Genomic DNA, 19,814 nt, shown 5'->3' with positions numbered 1-19,814 from the left:
GGTCACACATTACGCCAGTCCTGTCTTCTCTTCACTGGCTCCCTATTAAATTTCGGATCGATTTTAAAATCCTAGTATTGACTTTCAGAGCCTTGCATGATCAGGCTCCTAAGTATCTTTGTGAACTGCTTCAAACGTACTCACCTGGCCGCTCGCTCCGCTCCTCAGACCAGAACCTCCTCATGGTACCAAAAACGCGTTTTAAAACTAGAGGAGATGTGTCCTTTCAGGCCGTGGCTCCAAAACTATGGAACGCCCTGCCTCTGTCCCTCCGTGTGGCTGATACCATTGACTCCTTTAAAAAGCAGCTGAAGACACTTTTATTTAATCGGGCTTTTAGTTGACTGGACGTTTCTGATGCGATTGATTGGCTGTCTGTTCTTATCACGTTTATTTGATATTGTTTTTATTTTTGTTTTTTGCACTGTGAAGCACTTTGTGATTTTATCTGCGAAAGGTGCTATACAAATAAAGTTTATTATTATTATTATTATATTATGCTATTGTTTTATTGGTACGGTTCAATATGAATCTGGACTTTACTATATGGGCCCTGTGAGTGAAATTCAGCTTGTGGTACATGTCTTCATTACGAGAAATACTGTTACTGCATGAAATCTTCATGGCAAATGATGACAGACAAGGAAAATTCCATTTTGAGAACCATATTCTAAAAGTTGCATTTTCAGTGTCTCTGAGCGTCGCTGTCGTGTAAACTTATACACAAAATGCAACTAAATCTTTCTGTTTTCACTTGAAAACATTGTGTAAATGGGGCCAAACGCACGAGAAAGATGCTCTGACACTTTAAAAAGAAGCAAAAAAATAACCATAACTGTAACAGGATTTATACTAAACCTGTAGCCGCTTTGCTGCAGGCTGAGATCTTATGTTTTGGGCCACGGGGCTGAAGATGGCTGCAGGAAGTGTCCCGTTCACCTCGGTTTCTGTGTTTCCTTGTGCCATTAGATTTACTGGGACACAGTTTATTCACTCATTAAATTAGAACTTGATTGGTGGCACTCAAACAATATTTTGGTTTCTGGGTTGACAACATGCAGAAAGCTCATATTAATTCATGCTAATATATGAACTGGGCTGCAGATTATTCTCTAGCAATGTGAAAACAGATTAATGTCAGCTAAACTAACGGTCACCTTAAGGAGCAGGACAGAGAGGCAGCGGCTCTCCGACAAAAGATCTTTTTCATCTTTTGGATTCTCCCTCCAGGGCTATTCCTTGCCTCTTCCACTGTTATACCAACCATCTCAATCTCCTTCTTATTGACAAACTGGATTGTCAGTCAACTTCTTATTTGAACTGGATTGTCAAGCTGATCGACTGCTTGCGACGAGCCAAATCTAGCACAATGACTGGAAGCCTCTTAGCCAGCATGCCTACATGGCCACGAATTGGTGCTCTTTGTTTTGTAATTGAATCACACACACGGACGCAGATACACTGTAAACATTAACAATGGCTACAGTCCACAGTCCACAGACATTCAAATGGACAGAAGACAAAGTGGATTGTTATTATGGGATAACAGTCAACCACAAAACTACCAAGTGGCAGGAGAATATGAGCTGGGAGTCATGACAGTCTGTCCATTTAATCGCACATGTGCAGAAGAACAGTTTCATTTCCCCCAATTTAAACGTAGATGGAGATTTTAGAAAACGTCCACTTTGGGAGCCAATTTCTAAAAGTTGCATTTTCTGTGGCTCCAAGCATCGTTACTTGCTAGATAGACAAAGAGATAGACTGACAGAACTTTTTTGATCCCTTTGGTGGGGTACTTTGAAGAAATTTTGAATCTAAAAGCAACACAGCACCAACAGGCAACAAGAAAAAAGAATGGAATGAAAAAGTCAGTGAAACGCAGCCAGTAGACAAGGTGGAAAAAATAAAATAAAAAAGTATGTGCATCCCATAAATGAATAAACATTTCCCCACAATCAAAGTGCATATGAACACTCAAAACATGAGAAAGCATTGATGTGTAAATTACTACTAAAAATTAAGAAAAAAATAGACAGATCATAGATTTTTACATTCTTCCAAGTCTTTAATGGACTCGTAACTGAGCTAAACTTACCAGCAACAAGCTGTTTCTTCATTTTACATGATCCTTGGCAAAAGGAGGATCAGCTATATTTCCTCCAACAAGCCCAAAGCATTTTAGCTGTCCCTGAGCCACATTTTGAGAAACACTTTCATTCAGTCTGCTGCAATAATCATTAAAAACCCCATGAAACTTTACACCCTTGGATGTAGATCTTCCTTGGAGCTCCTCCACAGCCCGCAAAGACACGGCTCTATTTGTCTGCTGGCCGTAACTCTGCGGCAACAAAAGCTCCCGTCCGACAGGCAGGTACATGGGAAGCGCTCCATCAAGGTGGTGAGCTCCCGTCCTTCCCGGCCAGGACGACGTGTGAGGGGGGGGCTCTATGAGAAGAAGGGGTGGGGTGGGGTGGGGTGGGGTGGGGGGGGGGGGGGGGGGGGGGGGGTCCGGCTCAAGGCCACTGAATTGGTTCTCTGTTGGGTCTCCCCTGGACTCTGTCATAGCCTGTTTGTTGAAGGCGGGTCAATGAGGACTTTCTTTTGGCAGAGGAATTTCACAGCACACGACTGCACACACACACACACACACACACACACACTGAAAGTATCCAGATCTCTGCTGCTCTGGTGAGAACGGAAGTGAATGTTGGTGAAGAAGGAGGCGCAGAAAGACAGGCTCAAAAATAAGCTGGTCTATTGGCTTAAGTTTCACCTGTTCAGATGAATTGGCCACTTGTTGCAGCAGGAATATGTCAGTCAGGTTCGCTGCAGGCACAGACAGAGAAAAACGTATTTTCACTGCAAATCCAAAACCGCAGGACTGATTACACCATAAACACTTGGCCATCATCCTCACATTAAATGGGCTCTATTGGAGGAAACACAACAACAACAACAACAGCAACATCAGTTTAAAGAAAGAGGTAGAAGATTCTGGTTATTTAATACTGCCATCTCATAGTTTGTCCACAAGAGAGCAGTAAATAATCTGAAGAGTAACTCAGCTCATAATTGAATTCATATCTCCAGTAGGTATACACACTGCACGCGTCAGTGTGAGTCTGGAAAATGTTACTATAATATCTTTTCATTTTGAGCCACAATCAATTGTACATTTGTGATGTTTTAAACTCGATGGAAGCATAGCACTTTGCAGATTTGATTTTTTTGATGCTGCTTCTTTACTAAAATTGAGAGTAGTTGAGAAGAGAGAATGTGCAGACTTCTTTCAATAAGACAAAAAAGGGGGAAAAAAAAGAACTACAATAATCAATTCAACCAATCAATGAAGGATTCTGATCAGCATTTTCACCTGATGCACTACTGGTAGAGAAGATTTAAAATTGTAAACACATTTGACTCAAATGTACATAAAACACACTGAAGCAGGAAAAAGGGCTTTGGTGATTTTTTTTTTTTTTTGACTATGAACCAACATTGCAGTCCTTTTCAGTGCTGAACAAGCTGCAGCTGAGATCTTCTGCTCATATGTAGACTGCACGCAACTCAGCATGTCCACTTCTCACACTTGGGACTGAAGAAGTGGATGCTTCATGCAGCGCCGCTGCTTCTAATATCCAACAGATGTGGGCCTGTAACGCTGTATATCCTCTTTGTGCTGAATCAAAACCCACCAACAGTGCTGATGCCTCACTAATTCAGCCCCTCTCTCTCTCCTTGCTTTCTCTATTATTGCAAAGTGCGGCAAGCCAAATTCTTTTAGCGGGTTTATTGATGTTAGTTCCTACTTTAATGAGCTGATTTACAAACTTAAGTCGACACAGGCTGATGTTTTATAAAGTTTCACCACATGCTCCGCGATGCCTAATCGCTCTGCCTTTTTTTTTTTTCTGGCTCACTCAGCTTGACGTGACGTGATGCTGTTTGCTGTGAAATACACTCTGGGCTTCTTTTCAGAGCTGTGAAACGCCAACTGGCATTTCATTCTAAAAATGCATTTGCTTGATTGAAATTATTGGCCACCATTACTTCTGGGACCGCCTTGGCTTATGGCTGTTACTGCTGATATCATCATGGGGGATAGTAAGTTGAACCGTTATTGGACAGAGTTTGATGAAAGCGTAATGCTGTTCTGGTTTACTAGACACACTTACAAGTAAATTATTCTCTACAAATGAACATGGCTGAAAACATCGTCAATAGATGGGCATCGGGGGGTGAGGACCTGATCGATGATGGCTGTTTAAAGTGTCTGTAGTTTTCCCCTAAACAAACCACGGTTTGAATCCCTCCCCACAGTCTATCTGTCTGTCTTATCCTTTTCTCTCTTTCTATCCATGAACCCCAACTGGAGCCGCAGAAAGTCTGCACCTCTGAGTCTGGTTCTGCAGGTTAAAAGGGAGTTTTTCCGTCCCACCGTCTCCTCTGCTTGCTCATGTGGAATTGTTGGGTTTTTCTCTGCAAAAGTGCCATAAGATGTCGTGTTGGATTTGAAGCTACAGAGCTGAAATTGAATGGAATCATTGTGTAACACTGTTATCCAACATTGTATTTAAAAAGGAAACTGCAGTTGATGGCAGGTTGAACAGGAACTGTAAGACCAGACTTATAATGACTCTGATTTCACTTTGAGGATATTTCTGTCGTTAGAGTTACATCATGTGCCAACTGGCACGCTTTGTACCACTGAGGCTGGTCAGGTGAACAGCTTTCTCACTGCTCTCAAGAAACAGAAGTCTAAGAAAACAATGTAACCAACGAGACATGCCTAACCTGTTAATGTGACAGGGGAAAGTAAAATAAGTCATAAGCACCCTCTTTCAAAAGAGAACAAATTAGTTTAGACAACAAAAACAAAACAAAGAAATTAAAAAACAGTTTTAAAGGTTTTTTTTTTTTTATTTTTCCACCCCCAAGAAATATCAATCAGAGGCGACATCATCATCAGCGTACATTTAAACTCAATACTTACAGTATGTTGGTAATAGTTTAGGAGTTTTATAAAGTTTGCTTGAAACATCATGTTAGTGTTTATGTTGTGTCTACCAGTTGTGTAGCAATTGTTTGGAAGCTTAGATATTCCCAGGATTTCTGTACTCAAGTTTAGCAAAGTGATGTTCAATCCTATTGATTATCTTTTTGATCCGTGACTAAGAAAACCGTAGCCGTCGATACCCAGAAAATATTGATTCCTTGTATGAAAACCTGATATCTTATGGTCAACCTAAACTTATGTAGTAAATTAAAAGCCTTAAAGTTAGCACATGTTAAAGGGGCTCCTCTGGGGATTGCTCTGCATGTTGCAGTCAAAACTAAAAGAAGCACATTTCTAGTGCAATGTATGGTTTACCTCCATCTCTGCCTTAATACTGGATTTGACAGGTTTGTTTGCGGTCTGTGGTTAAAATGTGTTTACACAAGTTCCCAAGGTGGGTTTTAATACTCCAGCTGTTTGAAAAAAGAAAAAAAAAAACTGCTGCAGCCCTGCAAATGCTTCACAACCTATGATATTCACTCCAAACCAACAGCATTTCTCCCTGAAACACAGCGGCGCTATAAATCCGAGCAGTCTGACAGCCGGAGCAGACACACCTTCAGGCTGAAGGAGCGCGGATCCAAATTTGTTTCCTCTGGAAGTCAGCTGAGGGCGACAGAGGGAGGAGGTGTGTGTGTTGTGTGTGTGTTGTGTGTGTGCCCCCCCCCCGAAACCCCCCCTGAAACCCAACACACCCCCTCAACATCCCACCACCACTACTTCCACCACTTCGTCCCGGGTCTCAAGATCTCCCTCACTCCACAATAAACTTTCATGTTGGAAAGTCGATACACACTCACACACACACTCACACACACACACTTACTCAAACACATACACGCAGTGAGCGTCATCCTGTCCTGCACGGAGCGGTTTCCCCCCTTTCGGAAACCCCGCACAGGACTTTATTGTTCTTTACTGCGTGCGCAAAGGGGAGACGGACGAGCGCGCAGGTGGAGCGTCTTTTTACATTCATAGATTTGTGAGTTTTTTCTTTTTTTTTTTTTTTTTTTTTTGGAACCTGGAGTCATCATCTTGAAGGGGGGCTCCGAGGAGAAGAGGAGACGATACAATGACAGCGAGTTGCAGCCGGATATCCCCGCGGTGACTGTCTTTTTTTGGAGGGTTTTCCACGCTCGTCGCGCACAAACCTCGAGGAACACTTGGGATGGAAAAAGTTTACCCGGACTGTAGTAAAAACTCCCGAGAAAGCATGAAGTAACCGCTATGGAGCCGGACAATGCCCCGAACTCCAAACTCACATCCACTGGAGTCGGGGGGTGAGTCGAGAGAATGAAATTCTATCCAAATCTATCCAATTCACCTTCTGCACTGTGCGTAAATGCGCTCGGATTTATTACAACTGTCTGTTTATTCTACTGTCACTGTGAAAGGAACTCGTTAAACTAGTGTGTGTTGACTTTTTGAGCAAACAAACTCTGAAGTTTTTTTTTTTTTTTTTTTTTTAATTTGAGGTCTGGAACAGGTGGGAATGTTTTAATGGGTCGGTCTGGAAGCCATTGTTGCATTTCACACAGAGAGTCAGTGTAAGTCTGCTGTTTATGGCGCTTGAAATTGTGTCTTTGCAGCTTGTATTAGAATGGAGCGCCAAACGATCTGGGACTGATTTGAGGGAGATGTATGAGAGGAGGAGACAGCCTGCTCCTCCTCCTCCTTCTCTCCTCCCAGCAGCACATCTCACTCAGCTGGTTGGTGTCTGTTCTCCCTCTGGGAGGAGATATGTGAGAAAAACCAAAAAAAAAAAAACGTTGCATCATGTAACCCTGCTGCTGCTGCTGCTGCACATTAGTAATGTGCTTTAACGCTGATTTATTCAGATCCTTTACAATGTAAAACATCAGATGTTGCAGATCAAAAGCCCAAAGTGGTGTAAGCCGCCTCTTGTCGATTTGAACCAGTTTCAAAATGTCATCATAACTTTAGTTGTTCCTCATGTGATTTCCGGAAAATCTTACATATGACTCCGTTACGCCTTTTTACTATTCACTATTTGTGACATAATTTCTTGAATAATGTGTTTTATTGAAATTGATTGCATTTGATATCTTCAGGTGTGAATAGTTAAAGCAGTATTCTGACTAAACCTTTATAAATCCCAGTCTGGGGAATACCTTTAACTTGTGTGTGTCTGATCTTGATTTAAACTTTGTAATGAAACTTCTGTTTGTTCATTTGAAGGATAAGGAAAGGTTTTATGTGAATTTGTTCGGTCATTTCATTTAAAATACATGCTAATGTATTCTCCAAGTCCGCTAAAAAAGGAGAACCGGCAAAAGATTTTGGTGATTATTTTACACCTCATGTTTTAAAAGCAGTCAAAAGGCCATGCAAATTTGGCCCAAAGGACAAAAGTTGCATAGTAAATGGGAGGATAGTACAGGGGTTATCAACAAAGGTACAGTGGTCAAATTATTCATTAAATTGTCATGAAGTCAGGCTAACAGTAAAAGGTCTCTGAAGCCTTGTTACAAAAGTCAAGATATGTTGTTCCTTGTGTTGCTCTTGGTGTGTTGGACAAGTTTGAGTTTTTCAGAGTTCTGTGAGCTTCTTTGAACCTGTATCAGTCAAAATGTGTTTTAATTTCTAGAATAATGGCTCCCATTTCCTCCTCAGGTCTTTATTTGTTATGCCTCCTCTCATTCAGAAGGTGATTCTGAGCTTTATTCAGGAACAGCATGAACTCATGAAGGCTCCTGGATCAGAAACATCTTCTAGGACATAAGACTGAGACATGGTGGATATATTGGCTAGGGGATGTTGGAGATGGAGCTGTGAGGCTAATTGGAAAGAGAAAGACCTTGGAGAAGATTGAAGGATGTAGTTGAGCAGGACAGGAGATCCAGAATGTCAGCACAGGTTTTCACACGTCTCATCATCATCTAGACAGATCTTGCATCACTGCCCCACACTGAGCGTGAGAATGTCCCCTCCATGGCCAACATGACTGTCTACGCCTCATCCGAGCAGCTCTGTCCTCCTCACTTCACCTCTCCAGAAACATCTGACCCGAAATGCTTAGCGAGGTTTATGGTGTTGGCACAGTCCCGCCACATATATCAGACGCAGTGCCGTCGATGTTTTCACAGCTGAAGAAGTTCAGACTTGGCTGCATTTGCGTTCTGCTCACAAATCTCAATCCCCGAGAGGACGATCTTAGGCGTCAGAGTGTATGCAGAATTCATAGTGTATGCAAGTAAGACACATAAAAGAAAAACAGCACAAAAAAGATTAAATAGATGTTTCTTATGTTTTGTGTTTGAAATATACGTATAAACACACAGACACAGATTCTCCTGGTAGCCCGGTCTGACAGCAGTGGGATAGAAAAATAAACTTACATCAAAGTCAGTGCCAGTGGTTGACCAGTGGTTTCCCGCTGGCCTCTCTCTGAAACCACAAATGTAAAGGATTTCCCCCTCTGCTCCTTTCATTACGCCACTTGTCACTGAGCGTGTGCCACTTCAAATGGCCCCCGCTCGAAGCAGGCGTCCAGTTTCATCCGCTGCTTTTACCCAGATTATCAGCAGGGATGCGTAAACACGAGCTGCCATCCTGGTGATAGCTTGAATTTACACTCATCTGCAGTAATTTAGCACCTTTTAGAGCAACATCAGCTCTATCTGTGAGTAATCAACGCTCCCCTTTTTTTAATCACTTATCTTAAGATATAAATGTCACAGAAAAATCAATGGTGGCAAATTTGCTGTGTTATTGCCAGACGCTGGATGATAAATGGCACTTTTGTCATCTGAAGAGCGGACTCGTTCCAGTTCCAGCTGAAGGATTACACGGCCTTTTGAAAGCCACGCTAGAAATGTGCACGGGGAGATAAAAATGCAAGACCGCTTCATGAATGGCCTGTGCATCCATCACCTGGAATGATGGCTTTTTAAGGTGATGCAGTGTGTCTTTAAATTTGTCAGCGGGAGCAGTAGCTTATCTGGTCGGGATACAAGATAAGACCGGAGCACGTTAACTTGAGACAGATGTTCTGATCGCAGCGTCAACAAAAGATTAAATCACTGCGGTGGGTGGACTTCCAGGAGCTTTAGCATACTGTATCTGTTTCATCTTTATGTTGCATCTGCTGGAACTCTTTTCCAAAGAGAAAACACACATAGATAGGGCAGAAAGTCAGGCGTACATGATTGCACAAAGCTAAAGGGGGCTTTGAATAATGTCAGAGACCTAAAGAACAGCTGGACCCGGAGTGTCAAGCTCTGTATGGGCCATATTCAGATCCATTTTATCACGCTATCAGTGCGCGGCATATAAACGACCTTTAAATGCAAATTTTTGGCCAACTTCAAACGTTTTGGTGCAAAGCGTAATGAGTATGTTCTAAAACATGTTACATTTCTTTAACCAACTTTTCAAAAAAACCTCAACAAGTTGAACTTTATAAAGAGAAATGGGAACAATTTCAATATTCTGAATTTCTGCAGTGAAACTAAAATATGCAAATTTTTAAGCCTTCATGCATGTTTTTGCATTTTCACTATCAAAGTAGATTTTATACTGATGATACTTCACAGTACAGAAGTCTAATGTGCTGTAGAAACCCATGAATCACAGATTTTCATACTGCTTTTCATTTTCATTAACAAAAAGTTCCATCTTAGGCAACTTCCATTGGAAATTTGATTTGGGGACTATAAAGACACAGACTGTCATCATTATCCTCACCACAACCAAACAAACCACCAGTGCTTGTAGAGGTAGGGAAAGAGACAAAAACAAAAAAAGAAAAAGTCATCCATCCATCTTCTGTAGCTGCTTTATCCAAGACAGGTCACAGGAGGCTGGAAGGTATCCCATAACATCAAGTAAAACATGGACAGGCTGCCAGTCCATCATGGAGACAGATAAATCAGTGTTTGACCGAACAGGGAGGGTTTTGGATCGTGGGAGAAAGGGAATATCTGAACTCCTCACAGAGAGGCCTTGCTGACCAGCAGGTTCAAACCCTTCTTGATTTTACGGTAACCATCATCGTGTCACCTGAGGCAAACTTTTCGTGGAGAAAAGTGTGCACAGAGTTAAATACTTGCAAGAAATACCACGATGTCATCGAAGAAAGCCAGGACCAATGATCTCTTTAAATCACATTAAGTCTTTAATTTGATTTAATTTTCCATCGACTGGCCACATCTTCAAGAAAGTTGAATAATTGGATGAGAATACAGGATTATGGTTTCATTTCTCTTCATACTTTTTCCAGACTTCTTCTTCAGGAAATTTTTGAATTGTAAAGTGAAAAAAATATATATATTTCTTGACTCTCTGCTTTGTTTTTCATTATTTTCAGGAGAGCTCTCATTCTTTGGATGATACTCAGTTGTACCTTCTCTCTGAGGCTTGCTCAGGCTCAAGGTAAGCACACTTTGGACTCTTAGGTTTAAACGGTTCTATCATTCATTCTCAAAAACACTGTAAAAAATTGTTTTTGTTTTCCAATTTATTTGCATTTTGCTTGTTTTGCCAGGTTTAACAACTTCCTGTTATGCTGATTTCTCCTATCAAACAAACTAGAATTTGGCACTCAGAGAGCGCAGACCTCCGCCACAGGTCAAATCAGTCACCAACAACAATAAGAACACCATATATAATAAAACAACAGTGTGATCGGGGGTGTGATCGGAGCGGAGCGCTGCGGTGCGGCATGTGGCATGCAGCGCATGGCGTGTCGTGTGCGGTGTGCGGCATGCGGCGCGGTGTGTGGCATGCGGCGCGGCGTGTGGTGTGCGGCATGCGCACAGGCTCCCTGTCGGCGGGCCTAACCAACTATATGAAAGACTGCCCTATCTCTCAATGATAAAGAATCTTTAAAAAAAATTCCTGGATCCAGACAGTGATCCGGATCATCACCAAAATTGAATGGATTCTAAGTTAGCCCAAGACCCACCTTTCCACAAAGTTTCATTGCAATCCATCCATAACTTTTTCCGTAATGTTGCTAACAAACCAACCAACCAACAAACCAAAAAACCAACGTGATTATATAACCTCCTTGGCGCAGGTAATAATAATGTAGGATAGCTTATAATACTGTCATCTACTGGCAGAATGAGAATGAAGCGGTTTAATTTTCATTGAAGAAGGTCAAGGGAGGCTGTGAAACGAAAATGGTTCATTGTTCAAAGACATGTATTTTTTATTTTATAGTTTTATAAATTTTATTTCATGAACTGACATTGTATGAAACTGACATCGAATGGAGTCATAACTTTTAAAGTAGGTAGAATTAAGGTTATGTGCAGTTAGATGGCAGGATGAGGGTGTGATGACTGTAAGTCATAGGTGTCCAAATGATGGCCCTTGGACCAGCTGCAGCCCACATCTTGATTCTGTTGATTGAGTATTCATGCTCGGTCATCAGTCTTTTCTAAACAAGAGACAGCTGTAACGTAAGGAAATGTGGTTACTAAAGGAAAAAGTTGTTGGTGGGAAAAAAATGACAGAAGTAAAGAAAAGCTGTAGAGAAACTGAGTGCAGACATTTCCTGTGATAAATGCTTAACCTGTAAAGAATCTCCTCAGTTTTCAGTGTGTGGCTCTCAGTGAAAAAATGCTTGGACACCCTGTGCTGTATTATCCCCAGAAAGCTGGTGGGATTTATCATAAAGGCATTTTGCAGCTCTGTTGACACAGAAGCGAAGAGAACAAAATTAGTCAACATAAAAAGATTCCCATAAGAAGCTTTTCCACACTTTGGCTCAATGTTGTGGTGGTCTGAGCTTCATTTCTCCCTCACGATGCCAAACCAGGCAGAACAGCAGTTACATTTTAAACAAGTTCATTTTCTGTTCATTTAAGTACCATACCTGAGAATGAGGCTGTTTGAGGTGCTTCACAACAGCGAACAGCTTAAACAACACACTATATTCCATCTGCTCTATAAGTCTGCAGGATCTCTGCAGCCCTCAGCTTGTCTTTAGATTTGATGCCCATGCTGCTTTGACAGCAATAACCTCGCTGTCTTCTGCTCTTCCACCCCTGCATCCCTGATCTCTTGGCTCAGGTCTCAGAGAAACAGTAGTTAATTTGAATGAAAGCTATCAGACAGGCTCCTGCTGCCACCTCTGAGTTAGACCTTTTTTGATCTGTTTTATTTCATGTTTGATCCATTAAGAGTTTTTCAGAAGTAATAATAAATATAATAAGTGTCCGATTGACTCAGCCGTTGCCCATCAACTTAAAGATTTGGTTTACAGTCCCAGTGGAAGACAGTTAGAGATGGGCTGCTATTTTCTGCCTATTTCCCTTGAAGTGATCATGTTATAATGAACAAAAATACTTTGGTTTGTTTTCTGAAACTGATACTATTTCTTATCTACATATCCTTGCAGTTATGGTTTGAGCACTGCTCTCATACATGCTTCAAAAAAAAGAAAGAAAGAAAGAAAGAAAAAGAGAAACGATAGCTGTGTTTAGTGCAAATCACTTTAATAAGAGGTGAATCAGTTGATCCCTGTATTGGATAAGCACATCAATCAAATCTGAGGTGACCTGACAAACCCGCAAACAATTCCTCAGTCTGCAGCACTTCCTCCCTCCCTCGACGAGCCTCCCACGTCTCCTTGATGGCTTAATGAAGGTGTTACACGACCTATCAGTCACGATTCGCCGAGACTACCCTGCTTTCTTTCAAGCACCGCTTTTCATATTCTGACTCATCTGCGCATTGATGTCTTCCACAGGCAGCTTCCTGTTACTCAACTTATAGACCCTTATGTGCGCCTCTGCCGGATCTGCTGTCAGTCAAAATCTGCCGGATCTTATTCAATCACAAGCCTTTCCCTACTCCGAGATGCCTTTTGATAACGTGAGACACTGCCTGCCCTGATAACAGATTCTGGCAATTCCTCTCTAAGTCTGCCTTTATCAGATGATGTTTTCCTGCTCGGCGTCTGGAGATTTTTATAGACAAGGATGTGTTAATTTGCCTTCTCTGGAATCCTAACAGGGTCCTAATTTAGTGCTTTGCTTCAGCTGCAGAAAGTCCTTCTGTGGGTGCAGAAGACTGCAGCCTGTTTCTTGGGTCGTTTGCGAGACAAATGCTCACGTGAAGTGGAAGTCACGCATATGGAAAGAGACCGTGCAGGCAGGAGTTTATTGCGTCGTTTGTTGTTCAGTGACGGCCGAGCTAACTTTGTTAAAGACACAGTCCAGGCCGCAGCTTCTCCTTCTTGCATTCGCCACAGCTTCAGCTACTTCACGCCGACCTCAGACGGCAGGAGAAATCTTCACTGTCAGTGGCACAGGCCCTTGACTTTATGCTTCTGTCACGGTATTAATGGCCTACATAATTCCTCAGCCGCAGTGCGGTATAGTCAGAGCAAGTTTGGAGGTTCAGCGTGTCGCCCTGGATGTAATCCTAGCCATACTCTCGTTGACAGCTCGTCTTTCAGTGGAAGGAGACTGAACTTGCAACCCCGGGGTGACTGCTTGAGCCTCCGCATCCACGTCGAGCCTGAACCCATCTAAGCAAGAAGCAAACCATTCCAGTGATAATGACCGTGATAAATAATTCAGAAGGAATTAAAAAGACATAAATTCTAAGAACTTAGTCATTTGCGTATAAAACGCTGATGTCCTCTTCGCTCAGTCAGACCTTTAAAAAATTAAAAAAAGCATCATACATTTTAATGAGGGGTAGTAAAAGTTTCACCAAGACAACTTTCGACTTACGCTCAGACCTTTAATTATATTTAGTGGCCAGTAGATACAGGCAGATAACTTTTCTTTCTGTTATCTCAAATTATTGATATTGACAGAATTGTTGCTCATATACAGCCCATCATCATAAAAGTTTGTTAAAACATGGAAAATATAGAAAAAACTGTGTATTTGGTCCAAAATAACACAAAGACAAATGTTACAAATGTTACAAATGTTATTATATATCATTTATGAAGAGTTCAAGGACAGTGAAAGTTACATGATGCTAGAAAAATAACATTAAGTAATATTATTCTGATATATCTGAAATCAGAACTGATTTTTCTCTCTCTTGCACAAATAGGTGCACTACTTTTATTTGATTGATTTACCATTGGCTCAGTACATCTAATAATGCAAACATTTTCCAATAATCAGCCGTATATATTCAGTCTCACTGTGGACGCACACAGAAGCTCCAGTTCATAAGAATAAAAAATTCCATCAATTCAAAAGAAAGTGCATTGTGAGGCCCAGATCCGTGTGCAGAAAGTCTAGTGTAGATGACTGCTGTTACATTATGCCGAAATGAAAGCTGCCTCCGCAATTCTCGAAAAACTTTTTTAATGACCACGTTCTGCACAGACTCAGGCTAAATTATATTATTAAATCTGAAAGGCTGAACATAAGTCAAAATGTGTCAGCAATAACATAACATAACATAACATAACATAGCATAACAAAACATAACCTACAAATTGGAATTGTATTAAATTGTGATCCAGTTCCGTTTTGTTATCGTTTCATAATCAACACAAAAAATATAAATTTTTTTCCTTCGTCTCCATTCAATATTTTCTTGCTGTAGCAGTTTGCATTGACAGTGTATCATCTCCAAAAACACATCAGCTCCTGCACTTGTGTCATTTTTTTTGGGGGGGGGGAAGAAAAGTTGTGAGGTCTGATTCACTTCATCCCGGGTGTGATAAAGTCTAATTTTCTGTCAGCTCATCAGGAGGTCACAGACAGCCTCGGGCAGCCCACCAGCCCGTCGAGCTTTAGATTTGCACTGAAAGCACATCACACGTGGAAAGAACACTTTTGTTCTCCTCGCACTGTATTAACAATTCAAATCACCGCTAAGTGAGAGAAAGCGACTGAAGACGGCCTTTGTTCTCGTTCTGGCTGCTGCTTGATGTTCATTTTCGATGTGTGAGTTTTCCTGTCGAGCTGACCTCCCGCTGCCTGCGCTCACTGAGCCGGGCTCCCCTCCTCCTGACGGGACTCGTGTCTAAGCTTGTTTGTCGAGCCGCAGTTCCTCATTTAGCAGTTTGTTTCAGTCTTGCCTACATTTGTTTTGTATTAATCCCGTAACGGATGGATATCTGGGATTTATATGCAAACTTTGAGCCCGGATGTTGTGCGTACCGAGGGGATTTAGGATGTGCCGACTGACCCGAGATGAGAAGTTCTTCTTTGTTTTAAAGCCTTCCTAATCTAAGCAGAAAGCCTTTGTTCGATGATACTGATGGCTTGAACTGCTGTCTAACAATAGACAATTTAAAGACTTTGGGATGAAATCCAGGAACATCTCAGCTGCTAAAGTTGTGGATGTTATGCTTGTGAAGGCAGCTCCCAGATTTAAAAAAAAGAAAGTTGTTTCTGAAGTTCTTTATCTCAGAGTCAGGACCACCAGTGTTGATTTCAGGGTCAACAAAGTACATCAAGATTTTGGGAAGGCAGTAACAGTTTCCTCCTTCTGCTTCATCTTCAGTTTTCTTTTTAATAATTTTTCTAATTGGGATGCGTGCTGCCCTTATTGTTCTCCTGCAGTAAACAGGTAACTTGAAATTTAACTTTGCCTTAAACAAATGCAGATTTATCACAAAGAAATCCTCCAAATGTCAGACTGTCCCTTGCTACCCTGAAATGTGGATTTAATGAGACCTGCACATGAAGGTATGAATCCATTAAGGAGCAATACAGAGAGCACACAGTGCTGCTGAACGCTGCCTACGCTTTTCTCCCGTGAGATGCAAAGTTGCAATTAAAACCTGCCAAAAAACTCTGCGGTGAGCTTTCATGAGCCTGGGCCCCCTGTCAGCATGATCATCCTCAATCAGCAGGTGTTATCAGATAGCGTGAGCCGGTGCTTCTGTCTGCGCACTAATGCACCTCTTCAAACCCCACTGTCGTCCTCCCCGGGGACTCGTTCAGGCTGCGCTTCCTGAGTTTGTTTCAATTAAGACTGATGTAATGATTACATGATCTGCAGTAATTCCCAAAAGTAAAAGGAGACGTGTGGCCCTATATTGGAATTTGAATGGAGGCTTTTTTCCCCAAAGGTTTTACATTAGTCGAACTTTAAATTTGTAAACTCCTAGTATGGCATGACAGCATGTTAAATTGTCACTTTTGTTTTCACGTTGATGCAGATCAGGACAGCTGGTTGGTAGCTCGATAATAAAACCCTGATTATACAATGTTTTCAAGCAAAAATGGCAAACTGTCATTAGGTTGGATGATGAAGAAGAGTGAGCTTTTATTCTGTGAGTTTCAACGACATGATGTGATGATTTTGATGAATTTATTGTAATGACTAACCTCTCCCTTCTGTTTCCCTGAAGATGTGGATATTCTACAGCAGCTCGGGCTTTATGGGAGGAGTCCAGGCGGGTCCTCGTCTCCAGGCGCTCGACTCGTCCCTAATGGAGTCATCCCCTTCAAGTCTGGAGTTATCCTCACGCCGAGGGCCCGTATCCAGGTCCCTCTGCACACTGTCATGCCCGCCACGTATAAAACCACCAACCTCTCTGTGATCCTCAGCGTATCCGTTCACCGATTCAACAGCGCCTTCCTTTTCTCGGTTGTGTCGAGGAAGAGGAAAGTGCAACTCGGGCTGCAGTTCACGCCGGGGAAGGTGCTCGTACACATGGGGCCGAGGAGCTCCGCAAGCTTAGACTATGACGTCTACGACGGCCAGTGGCACAGTTTGGGTTTGGACATTCAAGGCCATCGAGTGTCCTTACATACACTCTGTGGGAGGAAAAGCCTGCAAGCAGATTTGTATTTGCAAAAAGAGGAGGCCCTGGATCCAGAGGGCTCCTTCCTGCTGGGTAAGATAACCCACAACTCGGTGCCGTTTGAAGGTGCCATCTGTCAGTTTGACATTTATCCCTCTGCTGAGGCAGCTCATAACTATTGTGATTACATTAAGAAACAGTGCAGAGAAGCAGACACGTATCGGCCCGCCTTCCCAGCTCTGCTTCCTCTTTTTTCCATAGACCCAAACATTACTGTAACTCCACTCTCATTTACGGAGCCATCCAAAAAGGCTCAGACGTCTACTTCGGCTCTGATGGAGGAAAGCACCAGGACTACAAATGCCGTTACAACCGACCGCTCACTGAACATAACATCTGCACATCGGGCTGAGGCCGATCTAGAAGGCGGTGCCGTGTCTGCTTCTCCGCCGGTTCATCCAGAACTGGAGAGCCCGTCTCATTTTACAACTCAAACGGTTACTCCCTCTCTGAGGATCAGCACGACACCAACAAACCCAAATTCACTCGTCAGGGAGAGCACAGAACAAGAGGACGCCAGTTCGAACAGCCTATATTTACCTGTTTCCAACGGACCATCCGAGATGAAGCCAAGCCTCCAGACCATGATGGCTTCCTCACAGGTGTCTCCTTCACATGCCGGTCCAACTCTGAAAAGCCAGTTAACCACGGAAGACCCACAGACGGCAGAGCCAACAGTCGCCGGCATGCAGGATGCGAATTCCACCGTCACTCCACCTGCCACAGATGGCTTTCAAACGTTCGACCTGGAGCCGACCCAGTTCTCACTGCTGGCTGGACCACGTGGACCAAAGGGAGAACCAGGACTGCCGGTGAGTGTGTCAACTCTAAACAAGCACAAGTCAAACCATGTGTTAGATTGACAGTTTGTTGTATGAACTGTTGTATTTACAGCACTGGAGTGTTTATTTCATGAATGAATGCCTCACAGTTTGGGCCATTTGACCTGTAACATACAAGTTTAAGTTATTTGCTTTGGGATCACAGTTACACTCGTATTTGGCAGCTTTTTTGTATGTCAGTTTGTTGTTTGGTTGATTCAGTAGCAGTAAAGCTGATACATGTCTTGATAGAAGCTACAATGTTTTCTGATTGTAAAGGTTTTCTAGTTTTGACCGTCATGATCCGCTTTGGTCTTAACTTGCATGCGATGTGAACAACTTTCAGTCCACACCAGCCTGGTGCTAATTGGTGTGTGATTTGCATTTGAGCAGCTGAGGAGGAAACAGTCAGCCTCGTAACTGCACTTGGCCTGTTACGGTTTGTCTGCGAGGAGTGGCTGCCACCGAAGTGAGAGATTCCTCAGAGAATGAGGAAGTCAAACAGGGATGAAGCACAATGAATATTTAAAGGGCCCTGCAATACCGATGATGCGCTTTGGCTCAGTCTGAGCATTCACAGAAGAAACTCTGTAGATGCTTTTTCGGATTATATTTTGTTTTCCTTCAACTTCATCACACATTTTGATTTATTACAGCAGGAGCAGAATCCTTATTATTATTTGCATGTTACACCCAAAGACATGTTAACCATCTTTGACTTTTTTGCCTGATCTGAAAGCAGCTTGGAGTCCAACTTAAAGCTTTTGGTCGAGAAAGGATAATTGGGCTGCATAATTTCACAATTTCATCACTATCGCTGTATCAACATGGTCAATACAGAAACCACTGAAACAAAAGCTGTCATATGATTTTGTTTCCATTTGCACTCAAATAACAGAGTTTTGAACTTGGAAGTGATCTACAACTTATGTCAGAAGTACAGAAATCAAGAAAGAATAATCAAAAACAACAAAATATACAAACGCTTGTGCTTCTGGCATGCTGTGCTGGTGGAATCTGCAGATTCACACAACAAAAGAAAACAAAAAAAAAATGAAGAAGAAGAAAAGCTTGACCCAGTCACAGCTACAGAAAGAGCTGGAGGAATACATAGCAAATCACACTATAGCATGATGTTACTACTTGATGTTAAGTGTGTGTATTTATCACAAATCATCATACTCAACAAAATCACAAACCTGCATGCTCACCCTCAGTTTTTACTTCTTTTTTGGCCTATTTTATGCCATGTTTCACTCTCCTTCATGCTGGCCGTCAACACAGCAACAGAACTGTCATCTCAGGACCTGGCCAGTGCAGCAGCTCTAGTTTCTGGCCTCTGTAATCTCTTTTGATACACATGTAGCTGCATGATACACGCCCACTGGGCTAACAGGAACAGCTAGCTTGAACCTGCACGATCCGGGAGACTCAGCCTCTAAAAACAGCTATGAGCGTTGGTAGTACTGTATTCACCAACCTCTGAAAAAAATGCTGATCCAGCGATTAAAAAGTTCCTTAAATAACACAAGTGCATGAGAAGTATTTCATCTTGACATTCATTATTTGGTGTATTTACTCGTGCTCGTCCTGTTGATGCCGAGCCTCTCGACCAAACACATTCTCCCTCATTAAAGTCTTCCCTGTCTTCAGACTATGTCATGTTCGACTAAAAACAGTATTTTAGGGACAGCTTGGGAACAGCGGGTAGAAACCACAGCCTGTGCGCCCTTGAGACCACTGAGAGAGAGGAAACTACTGAATATCGATGTAAATGTTCCCCTCCCGATGATCTGCACAGGCGCTTTGCTAGCTAATGGCTCGGACTGAGCAGAGTGAGTCAGGTATATAATTTGCAGTTAATTTGCCGCTATACCGTTCTAGATTTTTTTACAGACTTTTTTTTTTTTAATTTGGTCTCTCTCTCCAATGGGACTGGATTTGTGTCTGTGGATTATAGGCTTTCATGGAGGACTAGCATTGATCTTCTCAAAAGAGGAAGACGGGTTTTGATAATGAACACAACACGGCTGTAACCAGAACATGACACACAGTGACGACGCAACATTCAAAAGTATGTGGAGGGGAGGATAAATGCAATGATTACATAATCAAGTAAGTACTAATCATGGGATTAGAGGCTGTTTACAGATTTGAGTAGTGCAAAATG

The 19,814-nt window shown here is 42.3% G+C and overlaps 1 protein-coding gene across 1 annotated transcript in view; it reads left to right on the top strand.

The window, feature by feature from the left end:
• Positions 1–6,134: 6,134 nt before the first annotated feature.
• Positions 6,135–19,814, top strand: part of col27a1b (collagen, type XXVII, alpha 1b) — a 72,021-nt gene continuing 58,341 nt past the window's right edge. The window contains exons 1-3 of the mRNA XM_030104266.1: positions 6,135–6,339; positions 10,389–10,453; positions 16,368–17,635. Of these exons, the coding sequence (XP_029960126.1) occupies positions 6,287–6,339; positions 10,389–10,453; positions 16,368–17,635 (1,386 nt within the window). The 5' untranslated portion in view covers positions 6,135–6,286. The remainder of the gene's footprint in view (positions 6,340–10,388; positions 10,454–16,367; positions 17,636–19,814) is intronic.

This window comes from Salarias fasciatus, chromosome 12 (assembly GCF_902148845.1).
Source record: "Salarias fasciatus chromosome 12, fSalaFa1.1, whole genome shotgun sequence".
In the NCBI taxonomy this organism is placed as follows: domain Eukaryota; kingdom Metazoa; phylum Chordata; class Actinopteri; order Blenniiformes; family Blenniidae; genus Salarias; species Salarias fasciatus.
Note: the sequence above shows the minus strand (reverse complement) of the source record. Positions and strands in the feature narration are given on the sequence as shown.